General features: G+C 37.2%; 1 protein-coding gene across 1 annotated transcript; it reads right to left on the reverse strand.

The window, feature by feature from the left end:
* Positions 1-1,788: 1,788 nt before the first annotated feature.
* On the reverse strand, positions 1,789-18,391 carry mrc1b (mannose receptor, C type 1b). Its single transcript, XM_034555635.1, has 31 exons — positions 18,096-18,391; positions 17,150-17,506; positions 16,700-16,870; positions 16,299-16,454; positions 15,483-15,593; positions 14,909-15,046; positions 14,613-14,789; positions 14,193-14,347; positions 13,499-13,612; positions 13,177-13,292; positions 12,920-13,068; positions 12,629-12,828; positions 12,127-12,242; positions 11,727-11,799; positions 11,446-11,599; positions 10,947-10,985; positions 10,132-10,295; positions 9,958-10,019; positions 9,422-9,522; positions 9,145-9,287; positions 7,992-8,097; positions 7,685-7,812; positions 7,549-7,593; positions 7,185-7,287; positions 6,787-7,016; positions 6,350-6,515; positions 5,259-5,423; positions 5,031-5,147; positions 4,480-4,635; positions 4,023-4,052; positions 1,789-3,810 (listed from the first exon to the last, which is right to left on the reverse strand). The coding sequence occupies exons 1-31, from the start codon at positions 18,190-18,192 to the stop codon at positions 3,563-3,565; spliced, it is 4,287 nt and encodes a 1,428-aa protein (XP_034411526.1). The 5' UTR covers positions 18,193-18,391; the 3' UTR covers positions 1,789-3,562.
* Positions 18,392-18,751: the final 360 nt, after the last annotated feature.

The following is an 18,751-nucleotide window of genomic DNA, read 5'->3' on the forward strand; positions in this document are numbered from 1 at the left end:
GCATTATCGCGGTTGATGAATCATCAGCTCAGGAAGTAACGGTTGCAAGTCGTCCCACATCCTTAACCCTTGGCTTACAGAAGCAGCAGAGGAAGTAGGCCCTCTTCTTCAGACAGAAGTGGTCCTTTAAGCACACCTATGTGAAAACGCACCCCAGGATAATTATTTCTGTACTGTAAATGAAGTAGAGTTAATTAGTAAACAGGTTGAAGACGGTATTATGTGGTCGATGTGGTCCAAATTAATAAAAACGAAAAATGGATGTGTGCCTTTTTTTTAAAGAACGTTATATGCAAAGAGGAAGTGGCGTCTGGAAATTTGAGAAGTGAGCTGTGGTAACATTGGTGTTGAGTAAGATGTCAGAAAGTAAGCAGGTTAGGTGTGCTGTTAAAAATTGCTGAGTAGACAAAGTAATTGGTCAACACCAAAATCATTTTAGGTCTTTCAGCACAATTTGGCGAAAACATTTCCTTTAAAGAATCTTTGGCCTCTGCCAAATACATCTCTTGCCTATTTCCCAAATGAATAATGTAAGTGTCTTGCCTAATATGTTTTTTTTGCTGTTAAGTTGCTGATTGACTTTTTCTCAGTATTGGTCATTATTTTTATGAGAAAACCATATCTTAGTCGGTCACCAGCTGGATAAGACTGTTATATAACTCTGTTATATGTATTACTTTGTTTAATGCTATTTAGACATTACAACTCTTGACTTTACAAAGCAGCCGATCTGAAGCAAATATGGAGAAAAAAACAAGGTATGCCAATTTTCAGTACATCTAATTAACCAGTCTTTTCTAAGTAATTAAAATATATATGATTAAATACAGATTCATTTCAAATAAGATAACATGCGGTCTAAATTGCTTTGGCCGTTGTAGCCAATCATTGCCAACTCTAGTGAAAACATGGGGTGTAAATAAGAAGTGCATTGTCATGACGTCACCTATTGGTTTGTGGACTGACGTTTTGAAGCCTTGAGTTCAGCGTTTTGGCCATCACCATTTTGGTTAATGGCCTAGCTTGGACGGCAGAGGAGTTACATAGAGACGCCGTATATCACGCTGTACTGAAGATGACTTGAAACTAGTGATAGACCGTAAACACATGTATACAATGTTTAAATCAAGTGAGAAGTAGGGTCGTTTTCTCATTGCCTTCAATACAATCAGACTTCTTTTTGCAAACAGAGGAGCCGCCACCTGCTGGTCAGTAGAGATCATGCAAGTCAAAGACACTTCCACATTGGCTTCACTCTTCAGAAACGGAGGTTGCCTCCTGAGTTGTCGTGTTCGGCCTTCTTCAGGAGAGCTCCCTCCACCATGAGGTCCGTCAACAAAATTGAGCCGAATCGATGGTTCCAGTTAAAATGAAAATGATTTATATCAAAAGTAACGCAAACACTATTACAAATTGAATCACACTAAGAAATACATAAAATATATCCCATGGGACAGAGATCCAGTGCCGGTGTAGATCGGTTACGTGCCCGGCAGTTGGCACAAGATCTGCCGATTTTCAGAATGTCTCAGCGTTGTCCGCTCAAAGTCAGCCCCCCCTTCATATTGTCAGCACCTCTTCCAGCCCCGTGATTGGACAATACCTCGTTCTGTTCATTATCAGTCCTATGTCTTAGTTTACGATCAACAACATTCATCAGCCATTCTTCAAACATCTTCTTTCTCCAACATCTACACCTCTTTGTGTCTAAAACATTTCCCAGCCAAAAGTCTTTGTTCATTTCACTGTAGTACTAATCACACTGAATGTACTAATACATTAATTTAATATAATTGCATAATACCTTCAGTATATTTTATTTGACTTGACCATTCAACATGTAAACAAACATGTAAAGTAAATGAAGAATTCAATTATGCACAAAATTAAGATGGTAAATCAAGGGAAATGTGACATTTGCATACACAGACAGCATGATATTAATCTAATAATTGCTTTTATTTCCTGTGTAGTGCATCATTATGGAAGACAACCAACACAGCATTTGGGACGCCACATGACATAGACGGTCATGTCACTATTTTTAAACTTTTCTCACCTAATTTGACAAATTCTACAGCATTATGTGACATGTAGCCAATATACGGACACAGTATTTTTAAGTGTAAAAGTTAATATATGCTGCTTACCTACACACGCTTCACTAGCTGGGAGGGTACAATACAGAGCCCACGTTCATTGCAGAGTAACAATTAAGTGTTGCATGTTCAATTTCATTCATGAAACCATGATTACATATCTACACACATACATCCTCATGTATATATGTGTGTATATATGTATATATACATTTGTTGTCAGTGCATTTGTTTAGAACAGTGATTTCAGACCCCGGCACATTGCCAATCTCTGCAATATATCAACATTGTTACAATATTGTGACATGAGACTAAATATTGACAATAATATTGTACAAAGGTAAAGTGTTGTCTTTTTTCTGGTTTTAGAGGTGCATAATATAAGATTGGGAGCATTTCTTTTGACTCTAAACGGCTCTCAACATGCTGACGTGGCTCGGTGCTAACGGTGGGCTCAGAAGCAGTCGGTAGAGGCAATATGAGAGCAGTGAAGAGCGGCAGCCACGAGCTAGTCAGTGATTCATGCTCACGTGAGCTAACATGCACTAAAAGCATGCGCCCAGCTGTGTCAACAAAGTACGGGAAGCTCAGATTACAACACACACAGCGTTCATTCTCTGCTCAGGTAGACATTATTATCCACTACACCTTTACATAGCAAATATGTGTGTTCTGCTCTATTAATGCTGTGAATGATTCAGATTGCTTCTTTACAGGCTGCATCAAAAGTAAAGTGATCTAATTTTCTCAACGAACCAGATGTTTTTTGCTATTTTAAATGCTACATTCACACCACGAGTGACAAAAGCAACAAAACACGTGTGCTCAAGTGCTCGTTGGGCTGAAGTGAGATGAACCGAGTGAAAACTTTATCTGATTAGATCAAATATATAACAACGGCATCATTTGCATCGGTGATATTTTGCAATGTTTGATATTGCAATACTCAGCATATCGCAAAATTCTTAAAATCGCAATACTATTGTATTGTGACTGTATCTTATTGTGGGGGCTTTTTTTGAGACAGCTATAAAAATGATGATGGTAGGTGAATTGATCCCTTGTTATATTTCATTTCCTAAGATATAACTTATTTAAATTATTCTTTAGTGCCAATGTTTAATATTCATTTAACAGGCAGAGAGATTTTACAGTACAAGCAATGAACAGCATCTAGTGAGCATATGCATAATATGTAACAATTATATACATTCATTCATATATATAAAGACAGAATCAAATAGCAATCATTCCCACTGAGACATCCTAGAGCCTAAATTGTTCTTTTCCATGAGGTCAGACATCGCCAACTCCATTGAAACTCAATGAATATATATTTACTATATTCTATAGTAAAAAAACAAACAAAGCTAAGACACTAATAAAGCATTAAAGTGTTATTCATCAGTCTGGGATACAGTTCAGTACAATGTATGTCCTGTTTGATTCTGCTACTTTATAAATCACAGAGTTATCATCGGCTCAGGGTTTTCTACTTCTGCATTCTCTATCAGTTTATTGGTATCGACCACATCGGGCTGGGATCGTTCACTGTCGAAGTAGAGTGGATTGTCAAAGGTGGGTAAAGGACGAGGAGACTTCTTGTAGATGAAGAATGCAACAACTATCAGCGTAGAACTGATCGTTATGATCAGCACAACTATCAAACTCGTGTGGACGCGACCGCGAGGATCCTGACCTCCATGAGGTTCTGCACAAGCAAATAGATATGGATCAGTCAAAACAATATAAATGGAATTTAGCTTTAAACATAATTTGCATTCCTTTTAATTACATTCCTATTCATGTTTTGTTGACAACTGTCAATGTTGCATTACATGTAAAAGAAATTTCAAATATCATTCTTATTATTAAATAATTCAAATACTACTCAACTTAAGGAAATCCGAAGGTGTAACTTACCAGGTTTTGATTCTGAATCTATGGGAATCACTGTTTAAAGAGAAGGGAAAAGAAAGGAAAAGTGCTCACATAACTCATCTTTTTTAAAGAATACAGTTGTAATTTTCCCCTGGAGGAACGGCACTGACCCCAGTCACTCGACAAGAATGACATTCTTGTATTCATTTTTTGGCAGTATATACAAAATAACAGAATCACTCAAAATTATCAGTTGATGGAGGACTACATTTATTGTTGTTTGGAAACAACCACTGTAATAACAAACTTCATAAATCATACATTTGTAAGATGATAGGAAGTTGTACTCTCTTTGTTTCATTAGGTTTTTTAGGGAAATGGACCTTTAACAGAGGCTTGAGTGGCTCCCTCTTATTCCAAAGGCTTTTTGAACAAGCCACATGAGGAGAACTTGTGAAAACACCATCTATTTTACATCACATAGGAATGATGATCTTACCTTTGGGTGTTTTACAGATGTATGCTCTGTCGTGCCATCTGCGACCTGTCCTCCAAGTCCCATGTGAGGTTTCCATCTCTGCATAGTCATCGTCGGGCTCAGCTTCAGCCCAGTTAGTGTAGTCCATGACTGTTTTATCCAACCACTTCCATTCCCCTAGGGAACAAACACAAACTTCATGTAATACTATGTTCATAGTTTGTCATATCACGGTTTGATATCGTTAATTTGCCCCACGGTGTGTATAAAAAGTAAACAAAAGAACACAAAATAAGATTGTACCATCTGTTAAACATAATTTAAAAAAGGATATTTGAGCTAAAAGTATTTTCTCAAATTAATTATTTTCCCATTTTATTTGGTTTTTTTCACTTTCATCAGCATGCACGTTGATTATATGACCAAATTGGTTCAATGTGTTACACATTCCTGCAAATGGCTTAACATTATTCCACTGACAGCAATGCACATGTACAGTTCATTTGTGAGTGAATAAACTAAATGACACAGGTGTGCTTTTAAGTATAGTAGAGAAAAGAGTGCAATCATACCGTTATGAGTTTTGTACAGGCCAACCCAGAAAGCGCTGTTGGCATCTTTAAATATTTCCACATTGCTTTCGAGGAATTTTTGCTCATCAGGATCTTCAATGCTAGTCAGAATTCCACCTTCACAACAACAAAAAAGGTCTGGCTGTCACAATTATGAACCACTTATTACTAGTTGCTGTTTATGACACCATACACTTGATCTACGTTAAATCTAAAAGTGTCTCTTACCATGCCTGACACAGCTGCTCGCTGCATCTGCCCATTCAATTTCATCGGTTACAAACAAATAACAATGACCCTTAAACGGCAGCCAGGTATAACTCTGGTGGTGCTCCTCATTCGTGTCTTGAGGGCAAATCCCTGGAAAGATGGTTGACTCTGTTGGTGGCATATCTGTGAGTGACAGAGACAGTGATGAGGGGATCATTTAGTTAATAATTATTCAAAGCAGTGAATTGTAATAACTCGCTCTGATCCATATGCTGGATTAATGCCACTGTATTGCATCTGAGTGAATTTACATTTTTCAAGTCAGTGCTCATTAATTCATTTAATGGAAGAGGGTGGGATTCACAAACTCTCATCACAGTGGTTATAATGTTGAAAGAAAATCCCACATCTTACACGGATGGACTGTGCATGTTCAATGTCCATTTAATTCAGATTTTTTTTGCTGACAGGTTTTTTATTTTATTTATTCATGCTTTGAGATAAATCATCTGCTAAATTATGAAATTGTATTAACTCACCAGTCCTCCTTTGTAATACTTGATGTAGTGTTTTGAAAAGCCAATATATTAGCTGATGGGAGCTTATTGCAAATGTATTGGTAACTGTGTATATGTCAGCAGAAAGCTTAACTAAGCTTGAGGTCATTTAGAAACTCAACCATGACATAGGTTGTCCATCAGATGGCACTGACAAATTAAAGTTGACAAAGTAAAATGTTACACAATATTGATCTTCACATTCCTTAAAAACAACAAATTCAAGGGATTCAAGAATGATTGTTTTTGTAAAAAAAAAATATGTTGCTGGAATATAATTACCAGAATATTTCATGTATATTGATAACAGTATCTTCCTCAAAAACCCAGTCTCGGTCGGACTATAATTCTCTCTTATAGAACAACATGAACATATTATCTATTATTGCAGTCATGGATCATAGCTAGGCTAACAAGCTAACATTGTATACACCATTTGCCAAAAACTTAAGCAAAATAAAGTATAATACAGCATTTACAGTAAGTTCACTTAAACCTTCAGAAGGTGACTGATTGTATTCATTTACGTTGCCTGCTGATGGTTAACCGTACCTGTAGACTGCATGCAAACACTGTTCATGGTCAAATTGCAGAAAGCGGTCTTCCACTTTCCATCCACATCCAGGTAGACACAAGATCGCTCTCTGCTTGGTTCACCTTCAGCCCAGGAGGCAGAGTGCATGTGCCAGCCATCAATATACCTAAAATACCCGCTTATCTGAAAGCAAGAGGATCCAATGACCATATTAATTCAGCGTGCATTGTATATGGCTTTTTAAAATGTTTCTCTTTGCCAAATAGATTGAACAAATGTACACTTTTGTATGTCGCTGCAGAGTATCGTCAGTGGTCTTGTGAGGCTGCTATGCCATGTGTCAGGGATAAAAGCTAATCACGTGTGGTTAATTCATTTTATGTTAAGTCATTTCTTTAGCCGGTAGTAGTTTGTGTGGTCCAGTGCAGTACTTTCAGTTAGCGGCAGCCTGCACCTGTTTGTTCAGTCCAAACCAAAGAGGAGCTTTGAGATTCATCGCCATTAGCTCGACGTAGGCCTGCGTCCACTCATTTCGTAGGCTCGCCAGGTTGGCTTTGTCAACTTCACAATTCTTCCTGGCATCATCCCAGGTCAGATTTTTTGTGACAACCTTTACACTGTCGTTTCCCAGATTTACATAGATGTTACTAACTGCTGGCTTTGGTGGAGGCTGGATATTTGGGTCTGTTGAGAGAAGAGAGAAAAAGGTTTTATTTTATTTTATTTGTAATACATTTTTACAGACAACTTTATTGACACAAGAACTACAGGTTGAAATGATGGTTTCCAATTTTCTAAACCATGTTTATTCTACTAAATGGAATTTCTTAAAGAGAGATAGAACAAACTCACCAAGATCTCGAATACAGATAAATCCATTGGTGTCATTGCAGGGCTTAATTAACCATTTACCGATGCCAAAGAAAGGACTGTTGTTCATCACAACACATTCATCCTGGTGAAGGACGTAGGGAGGAGTTAGAATTTCAATATCTTTTCAATGCTACTTCAAAGTTTAAAACTGCTGACTCGTTTAAACTTGCAGTGGTCTTAAGTGTTTGAGTGAGGGAGTGAGTGATTGAATGAATATATGAATGATTGATTGATTTCCTTAACTCTTTGATGTTTGCTAGCAAGGGACTTTGGTCTGCTCTGTCATGACAAAAACTAAAAAGAAGTTATATTTTACATTACAATTTTGTCTTGGATATGTTACCTCATTCCATCTTTGATAAAAGTTCCCCGGACGGCGTCGATATTTCTAAAGAGCAGAACAAGAGAAACAATAATTCAAACTTGTTAATGTCTATTAAACAGTGACTCAACACTAAGCTAATGTTGTGTTTACTTACAGAATAGCCCCAGTTGGTGTATTTTCTTGCTTTCCCATCAGTCCAGTAAAATCCTTCTTGTTTCAAAGAACTTAAACCAATCCACAGGTCTGCAGTTGCTATTTCAGCCGTTTTGGTGGTCAAAAATGCTGAAAGTTTAAAGTTAAAGTTTAAAAATAAATGTGGCAAAATCTCCAAGATAGTATTTACAAATGTTTAATCTAAATTAAGTTCATCATTGTTTTCAAGGTCAAGAATGAACTTTCACACTCTCTATGTTACATGTATGATTCTTATTGAACATATGTTCAAAAACAGAAGGACAAACCTTGCACGCGCCTTGTGGGAATTGAGGCCAAATTACCTCCCATGGTAATGCACTGTCTCATTGCTTCTTCCCAACTGGTCCGGCGGCTACTAATGATACTGTAACACTACAAATGAGAAATGAAATCGTGAGTTTTCACTCCAACCAAACACTGGCCTTCTTTCATGAAGCTTTGATGACATCTGATCTGATCCTAAAAAATGTCTGTGTGCTTATTTTTCTACCAAACTCTGTATTTATAGTTCCTTTGTTGTTTTAGCCCTAAAACCATTGTCCCCTACTTATATTAAAAAGAGGACTAGATGGTGTTTACCTTGCGTGAGGAAGGCATTGTTGCGTAACAGCTTGTTGATAAATGCCATATTTGCTTTTGATAATGTTTCCTATATTTTTTTCTCTTTTGACCAATTTGTAATGCTCCAGTTGAAGCATTTCCCATCTTTAGTCTTTTCTTCACTCACTCTTGGTGTTTATTTGTGTTGTATCTTTTTATTTTCAAATAAATAAAAAAACATGCAAAATGCTGAAAACCAAATGTTAATATATCCCATGTAAAACAAACGTGCATGTAACTGCCCATGTGAATTAATTTTATGTCAAATGTTTTTTCACATTTGATATATTTTATATCTTCATTTACTTTACTTTATACATAAAGTATTTTTATGCTTCAATTATTATTTATATTTTAAAAGACGCATGTACTCGGTATTGGAGATAACAATAAGTATGAATACGAAATAGAAATAGAAAGTAAGGTGGGACCCAGTAACTGGCCCTATGTATATAGGATTGCCCAAATGATTGCAAAGCCTAATAACAGTTGTTTTTTTCATTATGCCATTCATGCATGTAGAGTTTCCAAATGAAACTAAAACAAGCCTGTCTGCACCACCAATAACACCAATAGTTGCAACACCTGCTTAAATAAGGGCATCTTGTATGTGTAAAAAAGGGCAATTTGTGTGGCATCCTGTCTTTTTGAAAGCTGATTATTTTACGGGGCAGACATTGAGTTACAGTTGTAAATCTGGACAAATCCATTCAGTCCCAAATGATCTTTAATGAGAGCCAATGTGAACTTGTTGAACTGACATTTTAAAAGTGTCCGGGAAAGTTTTAAACTGGAGATCAGTCGACAATGATTTCTGACCTTTGAGTCAAATTTGGTCCACTTGAATGGACAGCCTCCTTTGGGAGGAACAGTGGGGGCTGCGGTGGTGTTGACTGGTGCTGAGTTTCCTCGTTTACAAATGAACTTGTGCTCTTGGCCACAATTACAAGATCGCCAGAAGCCTGTAAGTACAGTGGAGATGCAATGATTAACATTTCACCAGAAACCGTTTTTATTTACACTAGCATATTGATCTTATCTAGAACGGCTTATCAATATAATACTTTGTTTCATTTGTCGGTTTGCAATTACTCACCCATGTAGTAAGTCATTGTAACACAGTTCTCATTAAAGGAATTAGAATTTGGTTGTTCTTCATCCCATTTTTGTAACCCAACTGGAGAACCATCCATCCACCTTCAAGCACACACAGTTACATTGAATTATGACGTATAATCGTGCGGATAATAATTGCTTTACGTTCAACCTTTTTATCCAACTTGTTGCCATTCTGCAGTAATGGTAAATAAACAGAGGACAAATTACATATAGAAGTCACAATAAATGTTACCTAACAAGTAAAAAAAAAAAAAAAAAACTGCTTGGAAAGTTTTAAATTAGTTTAAATGTCAGTACCAGTAATACTTCAAAATAATATAATACTTATAGCAATAACTTAAATAAAAAGTGGGATACTTTTGACTCTACATATGTATATATGTGGGAGTAGACATATTGAAAGTAGTGCAACATTAAATGCATACTGTAATTGGTAGGCCAAAGAGTTTTCACTAACCTACTTGAAATCAATGATTCACTGTGGTGTTACATTTTATGGCATTAATTACTCACCAAAATGACCCATCAAGATCCACTGACAAACCTATATAATATGACCCATAGGTTCTTGAAATCTGTGAACACATACACATAATCACACAAGCTTTTAGACCACTTCTCTAGTAAGTAAACTTGCTTTCAATATAAATAAAAGTTGTTCTTTTGCCCCAAAAAATTAACACCTACCTGTTTCCATACGAACGCATTTTCCTCTTTACTGTTGATCGATATTAAGTCTCCATGCCTCTGCTGACAGAAGTGACGAGCATCCTCCATGGACAACAAGTTTCCATTAATCAGGTACTGGTTCCCTCTCCACACGAGCCAACCATCTGAAGTGGTGTTATAGTCTGCAGAGGTGTTAGAAACATATTGACAATTTGTGTTTTATTTTGAAGTGTCTTTCTGGTATAGTAAATCTTGTACAGCTTAATATCTGTCAAATGAAAGGTTCGTGAATTATTTTTAATGGTACTGCTAGAAACTGTAATATTACTGATGCCAAGTGTCTCTTTTTTGTTTTGTTTTAAGATGTGTTGGTTTTGTCAAGTGGACCTATAAAAGTACGTCTGTAAATGAACAGAATAATTGGAAAAACATTTGTAATGCTCACAGTTTCATTGTTTTTGCCTGTTAGTTGTCTGAGAATTATGATTTTATAAAAAAAATGTAAATGCTGTTAATGACTCTTTCACTTAGATTTGTTAAATTTTGATTGAGCAAAACATCTAAAACAGTCAATTGTAAGACTATCATTATAATTTTGACACAACTAAAAAATTTGACATGTGAAGTTATACCCGGTCTAACCAGCCTTTGCTAGTTTCCCAATATGTTTAATTTCATGTTTTACCCACCCTGTGTGTGTGTGTTGTGTGTGTGTGTGTGTGTGTGTGTGTGTATGTTTATTTATTTATTTATTCATTTATTTTGCAGGGACAATGCACACCAATCAACAGTTGGACTGTAAGTGAGCCAGAGTTATGTGTGTGTTAACTTACCCACCACAGTATTATTTGGAGGTATTTTTGGAGTCACTCCTGTAAGGCCACAAACAAGTGTCAGTTTCATGTAGAACACAAACACATCTTTCACTATCCCCACTCGGTCCTCTTTGATTCTAATCTCGTACTATGGGATGATTTAATTCAGAGAGGGGAGCATGGCAGTACCACAAGTTACTATGAGTTACAAAAATAAATAATGTAAAAATTATTTTTCTTTTTAAGTTTGTACAGGTGCACATTGTAGAAAACATACCAACGGTTAACTTTTTGCTGAAAAATAATAAAAAAATATATTGTATACCTAACCAAAAAAAACCTGTTTTAACAACATCACATCTGTTTGTAATAAAGATATGTCTTGTGGGAAGTATAGAGAAAGGCAGGAAATATTATGCATGTACAAGTCAGTTTTTCCTGGATGAAAGTTACAAATATTTTTTCTTCAGAAAAGACCCAAAAAAAGAGCATTCCCTTCACTTTGTTTCAACTGTACCTGCACGGATCTGACACAGCCAGTCATTGTAACTCTCACAGTTTACATCGTTCCAGGACCCGACTTCATCCCAGTTGTACGTTTTGAATTCAGCACAAGATTCATCGTTATTATGATTGTTTGGCTCTCCTTCCTGCCAGTGTTGGAAGTTTACCTTTGAACAGAAAGAAACAACAAACAATATTGTATGTTATACATATATGTTTATATAAGTACAAAAATAAAGGATTGAATGATTTGGGATCACATTCATTGTAAAAAGTAGAGCACAGTTAACTAACCGGGGAACCATCACTCCAAACAAAACCAGTGCTCGTGTCAGGAATCGAAAGTCCAATCCAGGCTCTTCCATGTCTGCAGTACACAAAGTTACATAAATCAATCTAACTTATTTTAGCACGTTGTTGCCCTGTAGAGGCTAACTGAAACGAGAAATACATCAAAAGTACTCAAGTTGAGTCTCAATAGAGTAAATGTTTTTATTCTATTTCATCTTACTTCTATGTATTCACTGTAAGTATGAACGTTAAAATATTTACTTGCTTTCCTGCAATCCACTTTTGAGCCTCTGTATGCCAGTATTTGTGATGTTTTAATCCTCTTACATACAGAGGGATCTTTTACTACATATTGTTTTATGTTCACTGGTGTCTGGTGAAATAGTATTTAACCGGCGCGTACCGTCCCACACGTAGCCCGGCGTCGCTGTGGATGCTGAGCAGGTCTCCTCCGATGGCCCTGCAGTAATCCCTGGCCTCATACCAGGTCTTCTCATCTGCCCGAGGCCCTGTGAAAAACTTAAACACAAGAGTGAAGGTCTGATTAAAGTATACCAGATATGTACAGCAGTAGAGCAGATTACTTGAATAGACGGTTATTTATTTTGCCTAGATTTGTACATCACAGTAAAAAGAAACTGACCCATTCCTAATCTTAGAATAAAACAAATGTATGACCACTTGGGAGAAGCAGAAACAAGCTGCAAACAGACCACTGACATATTAACCTTTTGAATTAAACTAGTTTTGATTATGTTCACATCCAGCAGTTATGGATCAATGTTATACTTTATTTGGCACGAGGCAAGTTCCAGTCTACCTGGCAAAGTCTAATATTTGCTCTGTTTTAGCTCTGTTTTAGCCTCCACCATCTTTTTATTTAGATTTTTTTCCTCTGGTTGTACCTTCGAGCAGAAGTTTCTTGTTCCCTCTCGAATCCAACCTTCCTCGCACTTGGGAGGGGTTTGAGTCGGTGGTGCAACAGTTAGAACGGCCCCCTCGGCCAGGTGTTTGCAGATGTATTTCTCCTTGTTGGTGCAGGGCAGTAGATCCCAGAGGCCGGCGAAAATCCCAGTTGTCATGGCAACGCAGCCCTGTTGGTAACCTTGTTGAAGGTAGAATATTGTCACACGTAAGTGACGTAGCTCCTGTCGGTGCCTTCTATTCTAAAGATGTAATTGCATCTCTCTCCATACCTGGCATTTCAGCGTTCCAGTGACTAAACCTCACTGAATCTGTGTTGGTCCACACAAATTGATCAATGTTCTTCTGATTTGAGAGGCCCAACCAGAAGTATTTCTCTGGTCTCAGGCCCACCACACTGACAAGGAAGGCATTGTCCACCCTGGAAATGTTTACAACAGATGTGTTGTCTCATCGTGTGAAACACTATCTATAGTACGTCCACACACAGTTATTTCACAGCTAGTAAAAACGTGAGGTGTTGTGTTACCCATTTGAAACATCAGCCAAGTAGGAATCTGAGCTCTTGCAGTCGTCTTTCGCTTCATCAAACGTCTTTGTCTCTGTTCCGACCAAGTAGCAGTAGGAGCCATGTCTTTTCCACCCCTGTGGGAGAGGATTATAGAGTTGGATTAGGTTTGATTTTAAAATGCAACATATCCGTTTTGTTCATAAAATACATTTATCTATGTCCAACTGAACATGATGTCAAACCACTTACTTATATCAGGGTTATAATAGTGCACTTTGATTAGCCAGATGTTTATGGAGATCATATACTTGTTTCATAGATTACATGTACATGTACTCACAGCTTTGCAGCCTAGATCCACATCTACTTCATCTCCGGTGCGTTCAGTGGCACTCTGCTTCATACAGATGAAGCCGTGTTTCTCACTACACGAGCGATCGGCCCAGTTCCCATTCTGCAAGAAGAAAACAACACATTTGCATACTTGTAGATTAAATGTACTAGATGGGTGGACTAGATATACTTATATTCATAATGCTTTCTGTTTTGTGAATGTTTGGCATTATTATTTGACAGTAATAATAGAAAAAAAAGAAACCAGACAGATTTTTATACCTAGTGTTTTAGTGCCATCTAATATGTTTATTTTCTATCTAATTTCCCAGAACCTGACACAAAGGCTTTTATAATTAATCCACTAATAAATAAATATACATGCATGATGTAGTCAGATATACATGTATGATGTAGTCAGATATACATGCATGATGTAGCAGATATATATATATATATATATATATACATATATATATATATATATATATATATATATATATATGCATGCATGATGTAGTCAGATATACATATACATATATACATGCATGGTGTAGTCAGATATACATATACATATATACATGCATGATGTAGTCAGATATACATATACATATATACATGCATGATGTAGTCAGATATACATGTACGATTTAAGAAAGTTAAACTATATGTGCAGCATCATATCATGTGGTGCTCCTTACTTCTCCCCTGATGAGAACACAGTCATCTGTATCAGTGGAGACGGTTGGTTTCCCAAACTCCCAGCTGGTGAAGCTGACAGTGGAGTGGTCGCTCCAGTCAAACAGCCCTTCTGTCTGTATGTCATTCAGTCCAATCCAAAGCTCATCCGTGGAGGCTGCAGACGTGGTCAGGGAGGAATGTGCCTCATGTCAAGCAATGGTTAAAATGTCACAATGTTATTAAAGGTCCACAAAGTGAAATTGATGGAGCTATCGGTACCATACGAACGTTGGTAAACATGAACAATTTCTACTTCTACTACTTTATGGAGAATAGTTTATGCATTTGTTTATTCAATATACCGCATTGTACTATCTTCTAGAGATTCGTCAGAAACTGAGAAAGGTTGGACAGTCTTCATGTCTATTGTAATCACATACCAAATCCAAGTTGCGAGATGACAAAGCTTTGGTCCTCCACGTTGCGGATGCTCACTAAGTCCCCGCTCTCTTTGCGGCACTCTTTCTGAGCACCAGACCATGTTTGAATAGTACGATGAAGGTGAAAGCAGTGGCCATTGTAGGGAATCCAAGGGGCTGAACAAAAGCCTTGCTCAACTGATGATGAAAAGAACAAAAGATAAATGGGATTTATTGACTCATATCATACACATACACATAGTGAAACAATACAGTAGCCAGAGGAGGGTAGAATAGAATAGAGTATGTGTCTGTACTTTGGGGAGGAGATGGTGGGGCCCCGTCCTTGTAGCATATGTAGCCCTGTTTCTTGATGCAAGAGGAGCTTTGCCAGGTTTGCTCCCCAGCAGAGTCAAGAAATGCACAGTTGTGCCCCGGATTAGGAGTTGGACTTCCTAAAACAAGATGATGATTTTTTAAATTGAGATTCCTCCTTTGCTGGTGCAGATCCACATGAATCACATCCTTGAGAGTTTTCACATCAGGTATATTATTATATTATTAGTACTTGCATGTTTCAATGGTGTAAAATCTGTTGTTGGATTTGTAGTTCCAAAAATTAATAGAATGCTGCATTTACTTCCACTTAATTGGATACACTGACTAAGACAACCTGGTTGACAACCTTGTAACTACAGTAAAATATTTAGATATCATAAGGTACAACATTGAATTGAATGCAAGGCATACCTGCGCAACCTCAACCCTGGGATTTTTCTTTTTTCTTTAACTTGTTAGTAACTTTCTGTAAAGTTCTAGACTTATATGGTCATTGCTTATGGGAACTCCGGCAGAGTCTTTTTAAACTTTTTTACTGGAGTGAAGACTTACCTGTAGTCCATCTCAGATAACGGAACGGCTTCCCATCAGACCACTGCCAGCCATGTTCTGGGTCCAGGACCAGCCCGATCCAGAGTTTATGTTTCCCTGATCCCATTAGCGCTGTGATTATTTGTGTTTGTGTGGTTGAGAGGGGCAAAAAAGGAAAAGGACAGAGTAAAGAAATTGTTCCTCTTTTCCACAGTGTTCCTCTTTTTCATTATTTTAAAAAAAGTCAGCAGAAAGACACAATTAACTGCACAAGGAAATATAACAAATCACACAAAAACAAAAAGGCGACATTTTACAAGATGAACCATGAAATACTATTACCGGGACTGGTTTGCTCCAAGGGTGCAAGAACTACAAGTAGTCATTTCATCAATCATTTCCTGTTTTTGAACTAAAACAGCTACAACCCTTGTCTAGTATCCATTAAATAATTTAATGTCAGTTGTTTCAAATTCAAATAGGCTGAATTAAAAATGTTTTATAGGAAACTCCTGAAACATGGAGAACTTGCACTGTGAAATGATATATTCCAACAAATCTTCGGAAACATTTGAAAGATTTGTTTTCATTGTTTCTTGAGTATCAAATAGACTGCATCTTTATCAAAAAGTTTTCTTTCTTAGGATGAATGCATTAAACATCAGTTTAAATAGCAATTTATATAAATTGTGCATGAGAAGTATAACACATTTGTATTCATATCAAAACATTTAACTAATGCATTATATGCAATTTTGTATTAATATAAGTAAAAACTAACCCCTCTATGTTGGGTCAGTTTCAGAACCAGAAAACATCCACCAGGCGTCATCTTACCTGAGGCGAAAGCCTGCTGGTGAGGATCAGTGACGCTGAGCAGGGAGGCCCCCTGCTGTTTGCAGCTGGCTTCAGCCTGGGCCCACGTCAGAACCGACTGTGTGTTGACCTGGTAATACGCTCCCGTTACAGTGTTCTTTGCCCAGTGTTCTGTGGCTGTGCATCAATATAGCACAATAGGAAATGCAATAATGTATTAATTTAAGCAACATTGTATTACTGTATCCTAAAATGGTGCTCTAATAATGTGTGCTTTGTGTTAATAAGTATCAAAGACGTTGATAAACTAATGGACAACAAATTGTAGCATAATGTAATGTGTCCTCTGAATCAGAAGGAATATTTCTTAAGATGCATGCAGTGCTGGCTGTTGGGATTAAAATCTTAAATTCAGTACTCACAAGAAGTCGGGCAGTATCCCCACTGCTCGTGCTCATATTTTGTATTAATCGCACACCAAGAGCGCTTTACTGAGGAGTCGTACATCGTGCAGTCTCCAAACCACCGGTCTTTGTACAGGAAGGGAAACGTGCAGATCCGACCAAACGCATTTCCTTCAATAGTATAAAGCTCTAAAAAGGGAAAAAAGGTTGATCACTTTAAATCGTTTTAAATGAAGTATTTTATCAAAATGTATTGTTTTGCTCATTGTTTTTAAGGCAGACCTAAACGTTTTCTTCATCATCATCTTTTCTTCACTAATTGACTTTAGGCGTGCACAAACCAAACTCTAGTTCAGAGGAACTTGATGCATCGTTCAACTTGACTATACGTCACCTGAATCAGGATTGTGTTGAATCCTATCGTACAATCATGCATATTTGCTCATGTATTGTGTTTTAATACTGTACCTCTGTATGTTCTCGAACAAGCACCGCTGGACGTCCCTGTGATTGTGAGCTTGTTATTGGGCCCGACAGTTCTTGAGAGGGCAATTGTTCCGTCAGGTTTGATTTCAATGTAGAGCTGTTGGCCTTTGAGAGCAAGCATTGTTACGTTCTTGCATTCCCACTTTTGAAGCTCACTGCTGCCGTCACAGTCATAGAGGCTTACTTCACTCCCGACACTTTTGCCCTGAGCTCCAAGGCACTTTTTGGTTGAGGTCGCAAAAAGACGATCCCCGGTTGTCCAGCGCATGTCTTGGCAGCGGTTGGATTTTTTCAGCAAACAAAAACCAGTGGCTTTGTTAGTGATTGAGAAGGGAGAATCTGAAGACAGTAACAAGATGTAAAAAAAACAAATCAGTTCAACTTATTTTGCACAAAATTATAGTTGTGCATATGGTCCTCTCTCAGTCATTGTCAGAAAGCATATATATATTTAGATAGATATGTGTATATACATATACAGTATATACATACCGGTATATATACACACACATATATATATATATATATATATATATATATATATATATATATATATATATATATATATATATATATATATACACACATATATATCATTTTCTTTTCAACTGGAGCTCCTCTGTCTTAAAAACTCTTTAAAACTAGAGATTCACTCAGAGCATCCTTCAAACCCAGTCTGTTGCTGAAGTGGTGTCAGCTCTTTGTTAAGCCCAAATATACATATTTTATAAGACATCAACGTATAATCATAATTTACTAAATAGTTTTGATTTCAGTCCTGTCGGGAAGTCAATGAGAACCTAAATCACTTCCAATCCAACACATATACAGAAAAACTAATGTATGAAAATAGCTGATCTTTTGGATCCGTACCATCAGACACATAGATACATACATAAACATAAGAAAGCTTTAGTGCATACTGTACCATTTCTTGTTGAACATGTTGGGATGAAGAGCACAAAGGCTGCTAGAGTTATCCTCTGGGTGAGCATTCTTCTGATAGGTCTCAGAGCAGGAGACATTGTCCACGCATTGCAAGCAGAGGACTTCTGAGCCTGAACATGAAAAGGAGGGAATCTTAATACCGCTGACACTTTTTTTTTCTTCTTCTCATTGAGAAAGTGTCATGTTTCCGATTAGCACATTTCAGCATTTTGTTACGGGTAAAAAGGGGGGTTGGGACACAAAAACATACTACAAATACAAACACACATGCAAAACACACACACACACACACACACACATACACACACACTGTCTTGCTTGCATATATGTCACACCCCCAAAAGGGCAAAAAAGGCCTATTCATTTCCTGTCCTAGAACAAAATGATCTGTAAGAGATTCATGCTAAACATGACTCATGAGTCAATGGTTCACACTCATACACTGGATGCACATTCCCGATCTCAGTGATTCTAGTTTATAAATGTGGATGAAATGGATATTCTGAAACAATAAAGAAAGATAATTAATATGTGTGCCTTACTCTTTCTTGTGTAGCATGATTGGACGAGGCTACAACTACAACTGGGATCGGTTGTGCAACCCTGTGTTGCAGAAAGACAATAAATGATCCTTGA

Source organism: Cyclopterus lumpus, chromosome 17 (genome assembly GCF_009769545.1).
Source record: "Cyclopterus lumpus isolate fCycLum1 chromosome 17, fCycLum1.pri, whole genome shotgun sequence".
In the NCBI taxonomy this organism is placed as follows: domain Eukaryota; kingdom Metazoa; phylum Chordata; class Actinopteri; order Perciformes; family Cyclopteridae; genus Cyclopterus; species Cyclopterus lumpus.

What these genes read in the sequence shown, in the direction of transcription:
- mrc1b (XM_034555635.1), bottom strand. Translation starts at nt 18,192, where the DNA reads ATGTCTCCTGCTCTGAGACCTATCAGAAGAATGCTCACCCAGAGGATA. An exon ending in CCCACCATCTCCTCCCCAAA is followed by an intron (nt 14,790 to 14,908) that starts GTACAGACACAT and finishes TTTCATCATCAG; the next exon opens with TTGAGCAAGGCTTTTGTTCA. An exon ending in GATCTTGATGGGTCATTTTG is followed by an intron (nt 9,523 to 9,957) that starts GTGAGTAATTAA and finishes GTGTGCTTGAAG; the next exon opens with GTGGATGGATGGTTCTCCAG.